The 15,013-nt window shown below is 40.7% G+C and overlaps 1 protein-coding gene across 10 annotated transcripts in view; it reads left to right on the plus strand.

Annotated features, from left to right (window-relative positions):
- PLXNB2 (plexin B2) overlaps positions 1-15,013 on the plus strand; it is a 250,888-nt gene that overhangs the window by 164,304 nt on the left and 71,571 nt on the right. For 9 of the 10 annotated variants that reach the window (XM_026790282.2, XM_074539984.1, XM_026790283.2 and 6 more), the window contains 3 exons: positions 6,981-8,094; positions 9,791-9,973; positions 11,146-11,268. In XM_026790282.2, the coding sequence (XP_026646083.2) occupies positions 6,981-8,094; positions 9,791-9,973; positions 11,146-11,268 (1,420 nt within the window). Of the gene's footprint in view, positions 1-6,809; positions 6,895-6,980; positions 8,095-9,790; positions 9,974-11,145; positions 11,269-15,013 lie in introns of all 10 variants that reach the window. The other variant, XM_074539988.1, reaches the window with a different exon arrangement.

A 15,013-nucleotide genomic window follows, 5' to 3' on the forward strand; every position in this document is an offset into this window, starting at 1 on the left:
AGAAACCTTTTCTAAAGTGGGACAAGAAAACATTTCTGTTTAGCCTGGTGGCATGCAGCAATAGTGTTTTACTGTACTTGCCAGGGATACTAGAGCTGGATTAGATACCCTGTTTAATCCCCTTCCCACCCCTTTGAAGACTGTGAGAAAGATTTGGTGATCTTTGGTAAATAATTGGTGGTTCAGGTTCCCAAAACTCATTTTTTTAAACTTGTGTGAAGGTGGATAAGGATGTAAGCAAAATTTAAAAAAAAAAGGTCCTTAAAATTCCCTTTGAATCATCTTGCTCATACAACATTTCCTCATCCTTTCAAATACATCCCTTTGCCCTTGATCACCCAGCTCAGCCAGCTGTAGGATGCCACAGTGTTCACTTGGGTTAAAGGGTTATCTCAGGCAGAGAGTTATCTAGATCTTTTTGCTGCTGATATCTCAGATCTTCTGAAAGATGAGAGTTTCCAGAGTGATGGAAGCATCTTCTTCCTCGTGCCCCTTTCCCAGGGGAAGCCTGCAGTGCATTCCCTCCTCTCCCAGACACTGCTGGCCTCTGCTGATGATGTAGGCACAAGACATAGATTCACTCCCCTTTGGACCAAAGCACAACATATTCTTGACAGGTGAAACCATGGTTCAGGTATATTGGGTTTGCATCGCAAGGATTTGGTGATGGAACTACAAGGGTGTTTTCTGTGAGAAGCTGCCAGAAGCTGCCCCCATCCATGTCCAACAGAGCCAATGCCAGCCAGCTCCAAAACAGACCTGGCCCGGTCAGGGCCAAACTGTTCAGGGATAACAGGTTTAAGAGGGAAAACTGCTGTGCAGGAGAAGCAAGGACAGAGCAGTAAAAAAATGTGAGACAAACAACTCTTTAGACACCAAGGTCAGTGGAGGAAGTTGGGGAGGGAGGAGGTGCTCCAGGCCCCAGAGCTGGGATTCCCCTGCAGCCCGTGGGGAGGCAGCTGTGCCCCTGCAGCCCAGGGGGATCCATGAGGGAGCAGAGATCCACCTGCAGCCCTGGAGGAGCCCAGACCAAAGAACAATGTGACCCTGTGGGGAGCTCATACTGGAGCAGGCTCTGGCAGGACCAGTGCCCTGTGGAGAGAGGAGCCCCACTGCAGCAGGTTTGGTGGCAGGTTCTGTCACTCTGTGGGGACCTGCCCTGGAGCAGTCTGTTCCTGAAGGACTGCACCCTGTGGAAGGGATCCACTCTGGAAAAGTTCATTAAGAACTTCAGCCCATGGGTAGGAATCACTTTGGAGGAGGCCATGAAGGACTGTCTCATGTGGGACAGAACACATGCTGGAGCAGGGGAAGAGTGCAACAAGGAGGGAGTGGCAGAGATGTGATGAGCTGCCATTCCCGCCCTCTCTGCACTGCTGGCAGTGAGAAAGTAGAGAGCTTGGGAGTAAAATTGAGCCCAGGAAAAAGGGAGGGTGTGGGGAAAAGGTTTTTTAAAGTTTGGTTTCAGTTCTCATTATCCTTCCCTGATTTTAATTGGCAACAAATTAAAATAATTTCCCTAAGTTGCAGCTGTTTTACCTGTGACAGTAATTGATGAGTGAAATCTCCCTGTCCTTATCTCAACCCCTGTTCCTTTCATCATATTTTTCTCAGCCTGTTTAGCCAAGGAATGGAGTGACAGAGTGATTTAGTGGGCACCACAGCTTATTCTTGATATAAGAAACCCAGGTTTTCAGTAACCTGAATTTGTGTTTCCATGTGTCTTCCATTTGTTTTCCCTGGGACTGCAGGAAACAGCAACAGAATGCACAGGGACTGAGGATATAACATTCATTATTTCCTTGGAAAATCCATAATTTTCAACTAGTCATTGTAACAGAACCATGTCAATATAACTATTGCACATATTAAAAAAAAAAGAAATATTATTGAAAATTACTAAAAAATAAAAATTAAAATTTGTCTTGTGAAAACAAGCAAAACTTTTGTCTTTCACACCAGGAATAGAAAGAGTATTAAAGTATTTGTCCATATGTTACCAGTTTACTGGCAGTGTGGCCTGATGGGATTTTTTGTTCCATATGAATATGGCCTGTACATCTTAGTAAATTGTGTTTTGAGAGGTGAAAGGGAAGGGAAATTGCTCCTTTTGAGCAGTACAGGCTATCACAACATCTAATGAAGTGGATATTGGTTTCTCATTCTCCACAGCATGACTTCCCACAGTTTTCTGACCCACAGGTCCCATCTGCTAACAGCAAACTGTCACAGCTACAGGCATGGGCACCATCACAGTCATCACTGTTCTCACTGGTTCCGCCAGTTTTGGGTGTGTGGCACAGTATACCAACAGAGTTGTTCCTCTCTTTCCAAAACCGTTCTTGTATATTGCTGTGCTCTCGTGAAAGGGGTTTGAATCCTGCAGTGTTGTTTGAGGTGATTCATTCTCTGAACCAGTGAGCTCCATTACTCATTTGTTTTAGGAAATATTAGTCAAAGTTGTAACTGAGGAAGAGTTTACTTTTACCTACAACGCTTGCAGAAGTAGAAGCTTTGAAATCCAGACTGAAAAGCTGCTCATCCTTGCTTCTCATACATTTTACAGTTTCTTTTTCTACTTCTTTTGAGCCCAAAACTGAAAGCTGAATTCTTTTCAATCTTTGGCACACTTAATAAAAGCTAGAAAGCTACTCAAAATGAGAGAGAAGAGAATCCTCATTCATCTTTCCCCAAATAACCATGCAGTTGGAGTGCATTCTTTGGATATTACCTTTTTTATGTCACAATTTTTGTGTCTTCTCTTATCAATTTTTTTTCCAATTTAAGTGTCTTGTACATATTTTAGAGTCCTTCTGATTAAGGGAGAGGTTCCTGGGAGAACCACAGTTTTCTGCATCTCTTGCGATTAAAGCATATGTACCTGCCTTGCTTGGCAGAAGTGCTTCTCTCTTGACCAGAATTTCAAGTAAAAAAATTTTGTCTGGATGACAGCAGGGCTTAATTAAGTATCTGTGTGATTAGTAAGAAATACTCTGCAAAAAACCACAGAAGCTAAAATGGTGAAGATCTTCCTTCAGTGAAGATCTTCTTGTCTGTTGTTTTTTTCGGAAAAACACTTGTTTTAGTTCTCTGTTATTCCAGTTTCAGACAAAATTTGGTATTCTTTCACTTCAGCTGAAGCAAATGTAAGAAATTAATTAGCATAAAGCTAAAAATATATCAAATGCTAAGGTGATGGGGAATGGCTGGAAAGTTGAAGGTTCCTGTGTTCAGGCACAGCAGATGATTTTATACTCAAGGAGAACACCTGCCAAGTCCACATCAGAGTGGTGCTAGTGCTACTTCTTAGGTTGTTTATAACAATGTGAAGCCAATTTGAAGCTCACTTTGTGCTGGTAGATTACAGATGCTCCTTTTTCTGCATTCCTTTTGAAGAAGTGGGTGTTGTTTAAGGTTATTGGTCTTGCATGAGTAGAAAGATACAAAGTTATGGGTAGTTGCTTTAAAATTGATGTCTGTGAGGCAGAGCTCTGGTAGTTGTGTGATTACCAGCATGGTGTCACTTTATGGCAGTTCCCCTGAATGAAGTGTTCTCCTGGGCACCCTGTGTTTCCTGCACATAAATTCTAGAATTTCATATTTCTTGTAGGAAGCAGTAGAAGGGACAAGAGACTGAATGGAGACTTTGAGAGAGAAAAGAAAATTATGTAGGCAAATGCTCTGTTGGTTTTCTTATATCCTGAATTTGCTAAGGGTTTAAAACTAAGTGCAAATTGAGGGTGGAGGGTGTATGGCAGCTCTCAGGACCAGGGCATTAGTTAGAGTAAGCCACCCAGCCTGTGTGTAAATACAGTGTGTGGTTAAGCCATTGGAAATACATTTCCTGTGCAGCGCATCATGGATTCCGTGCTCCAGCCTGAGCTTCTTGCACCTTTTCTCTTGTGTGTCTGCAGCTTGTTCATTTGGAACGGAAGTTTTTCACAGCAGGAGACTGCTTCTTGATACATTCCCAGAGCATCTAATTCAGTGCAGCACCTGTGTTAATAGCAGCTCTGGCATTCTTATCACACCAGCTGGTCATAGAAGGATTCTTCCAGCTGCTTCTTCCCAATTAAGTTAAAAATAGGTGAAAGTGGCCTGTGGTTGTAGTTCATCTCATTTCATTCTATTTACTTTTTTAATTTTCTTAAGCCTGTTATTTGATAAGTGAAGGAGAGTTTAATTCTGAATCTCTTCATAGTGTATTTAATTTTTGTTTACTATGTGCTTTGGAGAAAGTCTGGAAAGTGAAACTAACAATTATAGAGAATGATGAACTGAACTGTTACCTTGCATAGAGATCAGAGCTGATCTGATGGGGGTTGGCATGACACAGGAGTGGCAGGGAGTAAATAACAAAAACAAGCAAATAAACAAACAAAGATAAGGCATTATTAATGGAGAGTGCATGTAGTTCTGAATAATTTAAGTCAAAAAATTTATAAGTAAACAAGGCAGAAAATAGCAGAGAGGAAGCATTACCCAGTTTTATACTGAGAATTAATTACTCCTCTAAGAGACTGGTTCAGACGTGCAAAATGTACTTTTTATTAAGTTCTGGTTCTGGCACAGACCAGCAAGGCTCTTCATTCTGCTAGAGCAAAGGCAGGAGTATTGGAAATGCAGCCTTTGTGTCCTGGGTGCCACCAATGGACAAAATGGGTTTTTTCGATTCCCTGAAATACAGGAACGTGGAGGGAAACTGAGTACTGAAATTAAGGTACAATGAATTATTTTCCATTCATTTAAGGCACTTTTTGTAAGTAGAGCTATTTATGGGGGTTTCTTTGACTGAGAGCAGAGAATATAATAATCTAAAAATAATTACCTTGTGAGAAAAGCAGGAACAAATTAATCTCAATTCTGCATTTGATCCTTGTACAATAGGTAATAGAGTGATAAAACTGGTGTGAAAAAACACTGCAGTAGCATGTCAAGCTGGTTTTTTTTATTCCATTGCAGGTAACTGTAAGGGATAATATTTGAAACTAGATGACAAGCCTTATCACATATCATTTAGCAAGGGAGAAGTGAGATAAGATCAAAGCTGGAAAATTGAAGTCCTTGGGAACAGTAAGAAAAGAGAAGAATTCAGAGGAACTCTGGGTTCCTTAGAGCTGGTCAACTGTTGTAAAGAGATCCAACACTTCATTACATTGCAAAGCATGTGCTGAAGTCTGTGTGTCTGGAGAACAGGTTATAAGTCTTAGCCTTTTCTTGATCACTGTCATAGGAACTCAATCTATCATTAGAAGGTCCAGCTTGTGCTGCTGGTGATGTACTCTCTTGTCTCTGGCATTATTTTATAGCTAGTACTAATGGTACATGATAGGACCTTCAGCAAAACAAGCTCGAAGTTAGTGTTTTCTTTATCCTGAGTACACATAGTAGATTTTTGGGGATATAGAGTTTAGTTCACTCTGATTTTAGGGCAGTTGTTCTCACCATTGCACATGCATTTTCTCCATAGAGGAGCAAAACACACTCAAATGCTGGAGAGCAGGCATTGTCTTTATGCATTGCTGCAGTGCTGTGGTGGTTTGGGAAGCTCACAGATTACTTATGCTCACAGCAAAAGCCCTTCCTTCCCTGTTAGACTTTTACATCCAGGTTGTTAACATTTAGTCTTAGTTATCCAGTATAAGTGATGATTCCGCCATTCTCTTTCATATCCCACCAGACTCTATTGCTCTTGCCAAAACGGACTAAGTAATAAAGGAGGATGGTTCCTTTATTGTTATTTTTTAAAGGTTTTTTGTTTTCAGCTTCTGGTTTTGGCATTTCATGTTCTTTTCTTCATCCTATGAGACTGTTGCCTGTTAGATTGCTTTATTAAATGGTTCTCTTGTCTTTTCAGTGTTTTAAATAGTTTCCTTTCTATTTAGACTACAGATATTTTCAGATTTAACTTGAAATTCCTTGTAAATTTATAGGTTCTTTCCTTATCAGATTAAAGAATCCCATTGCTGACTTTGAAAATGAAAATATGGTGGATTATATTTGATCTTCCTCCAAACAGTATTCATCTTTTCCCCCTAACATCACTGTGTCCAAGCATGCCACCTTTTATTTTCTGCTCTCAGAACTAAACACTTTGAGAAAACATTAACAAAATGTTCAGGCCTCAGGAAGTAAGTCAGATGAGACTCTTCATTTAACTCTTCAGATTAGAACTAGAACCCTTCTTACAAGTTTCAGAAGGTTTTTCTAATTCCAAAAGCGAGGCGATCTGCTTGAGCACTAACAATTCTGAAAGGGTTTTTAAAAAAAAAAATAACAGAATCATAATCCCAAAAAATTTTTACGTGTTGTTCTTAAGACAGATTTGAAACTATTAAGTTGCAGTGCTCTAGTGAATGAAAGTGTTGGAGCTTAATGCATACCAACAGTAAAAGGCAATGTTGCATGTTAAGGGATCTACCATCTTCTGGCTTCACCATGATGAAGGATTAGTGTAATGCCTTCTCAAAAAGCACCCAGATCCAGGTGCAGGGGAAGGTTTTTTCTTTTCTGGGGAAATCCCACAATACAAAATGTTTCCAACACTTTTATGTAAATTCCCTCCACACCTCTTAAGGGGGAGCTAACCGAAACTGGGATTCTCCAAATTATTTTTAAAACCTCAGCAGTAAATAATTGGCACAGTATGATAATGTCTGGACAAGCACTACCAGTGCTTGACATTTTGTCACTCCATGTTGTTTCAAATTGTCTGTTCTCATTGTGCTTTAGCACAATCATATAATCAATCTAATTGGTTATATGATCATCGTTTAGACATATGACCTTGTTAAATCCTTCCCCAACAGATTAAATTGCTGGGCAATTAACAGGATTTGAGGCTTTCCATAATCTTCATGCTGTCTGCACGTGCACAAGTATAAGTGAATTTAGGTAATGAAAAACTTCCACATTTCTCAGTTTTGTGTACATTATATTTTTCTATATTTTTCATGTTATTATTTTCTTTCCCTTTTTAGGTACTACATAGAAATGGCTTTATGGATCTGGCCACTGACCATCTTGAGCTGTTTTTGCATCACCTTGTCCAGAAATGAGGAACTGAAATTTTTTCAGAGTGCTACAGAGCTAAATCATCTAACAGTGGATAATGACACTGGGATAATCTATTTGGGAGTGGTAAATGCGCTGTATCAGCTTACAGAAAACCTGGAAGTAATCAGATCTGTAGAAACAGGTCCAAGAAAGGACAACAAAAAATGCACACCTCCCATTGATGAAAATCAATGTAAAGAGGCTGTACTGACTGACAATTACAACAAATTGCTGTTGCTGAACAAGGTGGATAATACAACTGTGGTATGTGGAAGCCTTTTCAAGGGAATCTGTGCCATCAGAGATCTACAAAACATTAGCGATGAGAAGTACTACGTAGACAGCAGTGGAGAAAAGTCCTTTGTGGCAAGCAATGATGAGAATGTATCCACTGTGGGACTGATCACTTCCTTGAATAACGACCGGGTGCTGTTTGTTGGGAAAGGGAATGGACCAAATGACAATGGCATCATAATCAGCACTCGGCAGCTTTATGCCAGGGATGGGAAAGACATTTTTGAAATGTATACAGACTCAGCAGCTGTTAAGTCAGCTTATCACTCATCAAGCACACAACAATTTGTGGCTGTTTTTGAGGATAAAAATTATGTTTATTTTATTTTTAATCAGCAAGAGAAACAACCTGTCAACAACCGCACACTGATTGCACGTCTGTGCAAGGACGATGCCCATTATTATTCCTACTTTGAAATGGACTTGGGTTGCAAAGATGATGATGATGGTGCCTATGACCACTGTCATTCTGCTTACGTCACTACCCCTGGAAAAGAGCTGGCTGAGAGCATGGCTCAGCAGGGACATCCTGCAGATACTCCTTCAGATGACAAAGTTCTTCTTGCACTCTTCAGCAAAGTAAACAAAGATGACGGCTCTCTAAAATCTGCCATGTGTGTGTTTTCCTTGCGGCAGATCAATGAAAAGATGGAAAAAAACCGGAACGATTGCTACACTAAAAAGAATACCAGCTCATTTTACAAACTTTTTTCAGCAGAAAACCCGTGTGCATTACATGGACTGGTAATATGAATACTATAAATATTAGTTTTAGAATCGGTGTTAATGTTTGTGGAAAATATACAACTACATGTTTTAGGGTGGCTTTGAGCTAAACTGTATTAAAATGACTGAAAACTCAATAGATGGATTCACTATAGAAATGAAATGTGGGGGTGTTGTGGACCAGGTTAAGTAAGAAGTGACAAAATTTTGAGTGTCTTAAAAAGGATTTGATGCTTTCTCAAAGATAAGTGTTGCTTTTCTAAATGCATTTTTTTTAAAGGACTCCTTTTGGTATAGGAGTTACTGAGTCAAATGCAGGGATTTTTTACATCCGTTATCAACTTTGGGGTAATCACTGTAGACAATTGTCATTTCAGTCAGTGTATTTACAATGCTCTTAAATAGTATTAAGAGTCTTTTAAATGGTATCTATAATTCAGCACTTTTTCTCACTTGTATTTGTATTGTTAGACAACTGAAATACCCAGATTTCCCGTATTAAGGTGGTGTTCATGTTTTGGTGTGGCTCAAAATACTTGTATAGCATGACAGCCATCTTTTTATGGCCTGTCATTACCTTGACTATAAGGTTTTTGAAGAGTACTGTTACAACCATTCAGTTACTGTTCTTCAATCTATGGCTGTATCTAAGAGGCAGTTTTGAGCATTTCTGTTGGCTTTATGATTGTTTTGCCCACATGACTCTATTCCCAAGCCCCACTTGTGCATGCCACTCATTCATTACTGTAGCCAACCCTAAAATGGGTTGAGAAATTGAATCATCTTAAAAATAACTCAGCTTTTAAGAGGATGTCTTAGTATCTCAGCCTAAGCAAGGTATACACTTGCTTAAGCAGCTGTTTGAGCACAACTTGTGAAGTGGTGCGCTGTAGTGCAGGGAGAGGAGTGAACAGCTGGAGAGGGAGAGGAGTGAAGAGATGGGGCATAGGAATACCTTTTTTTGGTATTGACCCATAATTCTTCATCTTGTGAGACTGAAGCCATCTCCCACACAGTAAGTCACTAGTGCTGATGAGTCAAAATTACACATTTTGCTTCAAACCACCAGTGTTACTTGCTGCAGTACCCTGCATATGGGGTGAGCATCAAACACAGAAATCCTGAATGTGACGAGTGGCCATGGCTCCTGACAAAAATAAGATGTGGATTTCAGATCAGAAACATGGTTTTGTTACCAAATATAGCAGAAAAGGCAAGGTGTGAATGAACTTCCTTCTGGTAGCTCTTGCTGCCACTCAGGATTAAAGCGTAGTGAAGAGGGAGTGTTTTGAAGTTCATGAGACTGTTGCCAGGGAGTTGCTATTTTATGGATTGCAGCAAAGTAAGAAACAAAACAGCAATTAAAATAGCAGTCTTCAAGGCAAAGTTGGTTAAACCAGTCTCTATGACATGTTCATTTTAATTAAACCAACTGGTTAATTTTTAAACCACTGCTATTATGAAATAGAAAAAAAAATTCTCTCCCTGTGTCTCCTGGAAAGTGAAAGCATGGGAGCAGTTCTCCATTAGCAGGCCGCTGTCTGATTACTGCCTTTTGGCTGGGGGCAAATGCCCAGACAATCCATTTCTCTCTTCCTACTCTTCAGTGTCTGAGGGGTATTATATTGTCTAGTAATAGGGCTGCACTTCACTCTCAGCTAGGAATTAGTGATCTGCATGTTTAACATCACTCTGTATTGCTGTTCCTTATTAGAACGCAAGCAAAAACTTCCCCTGTGGCTCCGAGCACCTGCCGTACCTCTTGGGCAGCAGGAACGGCGTTGTGGAGAGGCCGGTGCTGCAGAAGGAGGGCATGAACCTCACGGCCGTCACCGTGGCCGTGGAGAACGGACACACCGTGGCCTTTCTGGGAACGTCGGATGGGAAAATCCTTAAGGTAGTCAACTGGACTGGGAGACTGGAAAGTGTATATATAAAAGGTTATGAAAGTCAAAATGGGATTTGTAAGATCTCATACTAGGAGCAAATTCTCAAGGGGCTTGGTTTTTTTCATCTCAAAGGAAAGATGCATTATTTCCAATGTACCTCAGCTATGTGATACTCAGATTGAATTAGCATTGCCTGAATGACACTTTTCCTGAAGGATTACATACCTACTGAGAGCTTTATATAAACAGCCTTAGGTAATCTAACAGCTTTAGCCTTATCTCTATTCAAGCTCACACTGGTTTAAGAGCAACTTTTCATTTTGTAGTCATTCTAGCCATTCAGTGAATAGAAGTGGCAATAAAAAGCCCAAGCTGAAGCTCTGATAAATTCTGATTGTGTGGCACTCAAGGTTTCACATGTTTGTGGTGTTAAAATTTCAAGACTGCAACACCAAACACCTTCTTTTGCTTGAAGGAGAGTGATGGCCATGTCCAGCCTTAAACTTAGCACTGCCAAGTCCCACCAAACCACATGGAAATTCATATGGATGTGGTGCTTAGACGCATGATTTGGTGGTGGACATGGTGATGCTAGTTTAGTAGTTGGATTCTGTGATCTTGGAGGTATTTTCCAACCTTAATGATTCTGTGGGTCTATGTCCCCACACCTCTATGTGACACACCTCTATGTCTTTTAAATATCTTCAGGGATGGTGATTAACCAGTTGCCTGGGCAGCCTGTTCTAATGGTCAACAAACCTTCCTGTGAAGAAGTATTTCCCTGTCTGAACCTCCCTGGCACAAATTGAGGCCTTTCCCTCTTCCCCTCTTGCTTGCTAATTGTGAGAAGAGACCACCCCCACCTCACTGCAACCTCCTTTTTGGTAGTTGTAGGGAGTGTGTAGGTCTCCTCTGAGCCTCTGTTTCACCGGACGGAACACCCTACGCTGCTCCTCTTCAGACGTGTCCTCCAGACCCTTCACCAGCTCTGTTGCCCTTCTCTCAATACTCTCCAGCACCTCAATGTCTTTCTTGAAGATTTGCCTTAGTCCTCCTTTTGTTCTTAATTTATTTTTAGAAACATTTTTAATGTCTTTTACAGCAGTAGCCAGATATAATGATAATTGTGAGGAAAAGGCAACATTAACCACCATTTTTTTTTCTTCCTTCCACAAAATAGGTGTTCCTGTCATCCACTGCAGCTGAGTACAGCTCTCTTACTATCGAACCAAACAAGCCTGTAAAGAAGGACCTAGTCCTTGATCAAACCCAGGAAAATCTGTATGTGATGACCACAGACAAGGTAATGTGTCCTGCTTGCATTAAGGACCCATCCCTCTTTCACTTTCTCTGCAACTTAACATGAGATGTATACATTTTCCAGTTGTTCCTGGAAATTGCCCTATTTGGTGGGACTCCCCCTACTCTGTGTGTATGAAGACCTTTCTCAAGTCTAAGCTGATGGACTTGTTGTGACTCAGAGAACTGTAATATCCGCGATGCTTAGTGACAGGGAATAATGGGAAGTGAGATCCCCTCTGGAGCTGTCACACAGGCTCTGTGGGAGGGATGGAGTGGAAATGTTTGGCACCAGCACGCCCCAGGGTCAGGCAGCCCCAGCGCTCAGTGTGGGATGTGTGGGGTACCAGTGGGTGCCGTGGTGCCATCAGATCCTTTCAAGGGCATTTCAGGACTCAGGATGCTCTCCTGATGTGTTCTCACTGACACATCTGTAAAGCCACCAGTGGTTTTTGTGAGTCTTAGTGTCAAAAACTAAGAAGCAATGGAGAGAATTATATATTTGGGAAACACTTTCATTCAACCTTCTGCTAGAGCTGGGTACAGTAGGAAAAGTTCAAGTTCACTAGGAAGGGCATGGGCAATCTTTTCTAGGCCCCTTCTTTTTGCTGTAAGGTGAAGGCACAATGGAGGTCTGTAAAAAATGGGAGAAAAAAAGCAAGTAGGAAATGAGAGGGATGCCAGATTCTCCTCCATCCCCAGGGGTAATCCTCTTCTGACACTTTTCTTTGTGGAGGTGGAGCTGCCAGCCTCAAACACTTTGTTCAGCAGCTTTCCAGGACAAGGTGGGTGACGGGCTGTGACCATCTGCAGCCCTGCCAGTGACACGGAATGCAACATGGAAATGCTCTGCACCACTAACACAGGGAGAATGAGGGGACTGAAAGAGAATGAAAGGAGAATATTTGGGAAGACAGTGCAAGAAAAATGTTTTATGGCTGTTTTTTAAAGGGATTAATATAAATTCCTGCTGCAGGAATATTATAGCCTAGCTGAAGGTTTTTAGGCTAGAAACAACATTAGAAAAATGCCAGAAAAACAACTGGAAAAGCATTTAATAATATGACGGTGTGAGAGAGAGGTTACTTTTTTTCTTTCTTTTCGAGTTGTTTTTACTTCTCGTTTGGCTTCTGTTCAGATTTGGAACAGAGCTCCAAGCTTCAACATTGTCCACAAAACTCTGGGTGGCCTGGCCCCCCATTTGACAAGCTGGCACATGGTGTGAAAGCCCTGAGGTCTGCACCAGGCTACTGTGTGTGCTGCTGAGCAGTGCAAGGAATAGCAGCAGCACTGAAGGAATACAAGCTTTCTGATGACAGTCAGCTTAAAATGGTAGAATTTAGAAAGACAGCAGACAACCTTTTTTCTGAGAAAACCTGCAAAAAAAAATCAATCACTACAAAACATTTAAATTTAGAATGCAGCAAATTTCTGCTGAAGAAAGGATTTTACTTAAATCTTTTCCAAGTAGCTCTCGTAGACACTGCAGTTTCTGAATAATGTGAATAATAGTTATCTTTTACAAAACCTGTTTAGCTTAAATATGAATAGCTAAAGTTAGGAGCTCTGTAATGGCATTGCATTACTGTCATCTCCAGGAGTTAATTACAGTGAGCAGTCCCACCCACTTTTAGAAGCAGATAGACAGGAGGAGAATGGAGGCCTTTGGAGCTGGGAGAAATAAGGTGACATAGGCAAGGGGGGAAGAATAAGAGATGAAATATGTACTTCTGGGTTAGACATGTGGGTTAGGCTGTGGGTTGTGGGAATAGAGATATCAGAATCCTGATTTGTGTGTTTTAATGGTTAAAGGTAAACAATAAAGAACAACTGGCTGCACTCACAGGCATGCGTGCTGCTGAGCTACCTGGCAAATGCAGACTGCCCCAGCATTTAGAAATTAATTGCTTGGGCTCTGTGAGCACTTGAACAAAGTGGAAGTGGTGATGTGGTAGGTGATAACTTCTTTAAAAAGAAATCAGAGAAACACAGAAATCAGGGAAAAACAATACAGAGGTTAAGATCCATAGTGAGAATCAAGTTCTTTCTTTCCTGTTTCACCTTTCTCCCCTCTTTTCTCCCAGCTTCTGTTGTGGTGCCAAGAGCAGTGGGGGGTTTTGAGCAAATGCTTTCAGCAGTCAGTCCCCTCTGCTCCTAAAGTTTAAACAGAGAGCAGGAGAAACCCCTTGCACCTTCTTGTGGGACTTGGAAAGGAGCTTAGCACCTCTGTGCTGCTCATGCTGGTTCATTCCAAGTGTACATCACCGGTAGGATCCCATATTCCTTAAAGTACTTAATGTATTTGGAGGAAAGCAGTCACTGTGGTAGTCACTTACCATGATCAAGCTTGTTTGCTTGTTTTACTTTTTAGCACTTTTTGATTTAGAGGGCCAACTTGCAAAGCTCTAAAATTAATTTATTTGCATTTTGTAATTGGCTGTTAATGATCTTGTTTTTTGGGTTTGGTTTCGGTTTGGTGAGGGTTTTTTTGTCATTAAGGTCACACAAAACTTGCAGGAACAGCAATCTCTAGGGCTTGTTTATGCCTGCCAGAACTGTGAAACAAATATTTTGTCAAATAAAAAAAATCATTGACTGAATCTTAAATTACTTATGGGTACCAGTTAGTGAATGAGTGCCAGTGATGCAGCTCCAGTTAGCTAAAAAGAAGACAATGCTGAAAAGGTAACCCCTGTATTAATAAATGCAAGAAAATTGCACAATATTGACATTTTCCTTAACTGAGTCATTTTCTTTAACTCTCTGAATATGAAGAAAAGGCCAAACTCAGATTGTCAAAGTAACTTTGTAATTGCCAGTGAGATGAGACTAGCATTATTTTAAAATGAGGCTATAAAGCCTACATCTCAGAGTTTCTGTTTCTATACTTTTTGTGCTCTTTAAAAGTGAAGTGTAGTCATAAACTGGAAGATGTATGTCCTGTTTTCCTCTTGCATCATTGCAGCAGCACAGCTAAAAGGAATGACTCTTCTTTCTGTGAGCCAAAGAAAATGTTGTTTATTCTCCACACTAAAGGAAATCAAAACTAGAAGCTGTACATTTACTGGGGGAATGAGACATAAGAACTGATGATGTTCTTTCCCCTGCTGCTTCCTGTCATAATTATTTCCATTTTATTTAGTGAATGTATTCCATGGTGGAAGGTTATGCACGGAGAAGTGCAGTAACCCAAAACACCCTGGCTCTCTCACGCTTGCAGACTTTCTGAAATGCCTTCTGGCTAGAAGTGCATTTCCAAACAATTTCACCTCCATGGTAGTGATAGGGAGAGGAGAATATTCTCTTTAAAAAATGATCTAGTCAGTATCAAGTTAGTCTTTTGAAAGTATCCACCCTGCAGTAGCTGCTTCTTGAATTCAGAGCATCGCTGATGCAGTTTCTATCCTGAGGTGCAGATTTCCACAAGTAATATAACTGGAGGAACTGAAAAGCTCAATTTTTGTAAAGCTTGCTCATAATTCTTGATTATAACAATGTCCTACATTACTTTGAAGACAGATTAGATAATACTGGAGTGGGGAAAAAAAAACCAGGAAAAAGTATGTGAATTTAGACTTTGTTAAGGGGGAAAAGAAAATATGTATAATATACTTAATATACTCAGGCTGAGCTCTGAGTATAATAATACAGCTGCCACAGGTAATGAGGCTGTACAGCTAAGTTCCACAAATGTTTCCACCTCCTTATGCCACCTTCAGTTGATAGGTTTGCCTTGCTCTTGTTTTTCC

Source organism: Zonotrichia albicollis, chromosome 4 (assembly GCF_047830755.1).
Source record: "Zonotrichia albicollis isolate bZonAlb1 chromosome 4, bZonAlb1.hap1, whole genome shotgun sequence".
NCBI lineage: Eukaryota > Metazoa > Chordata > Aves > Passeriformes > Passerellidae > Zonotrichia > Zonotrichia albicollis.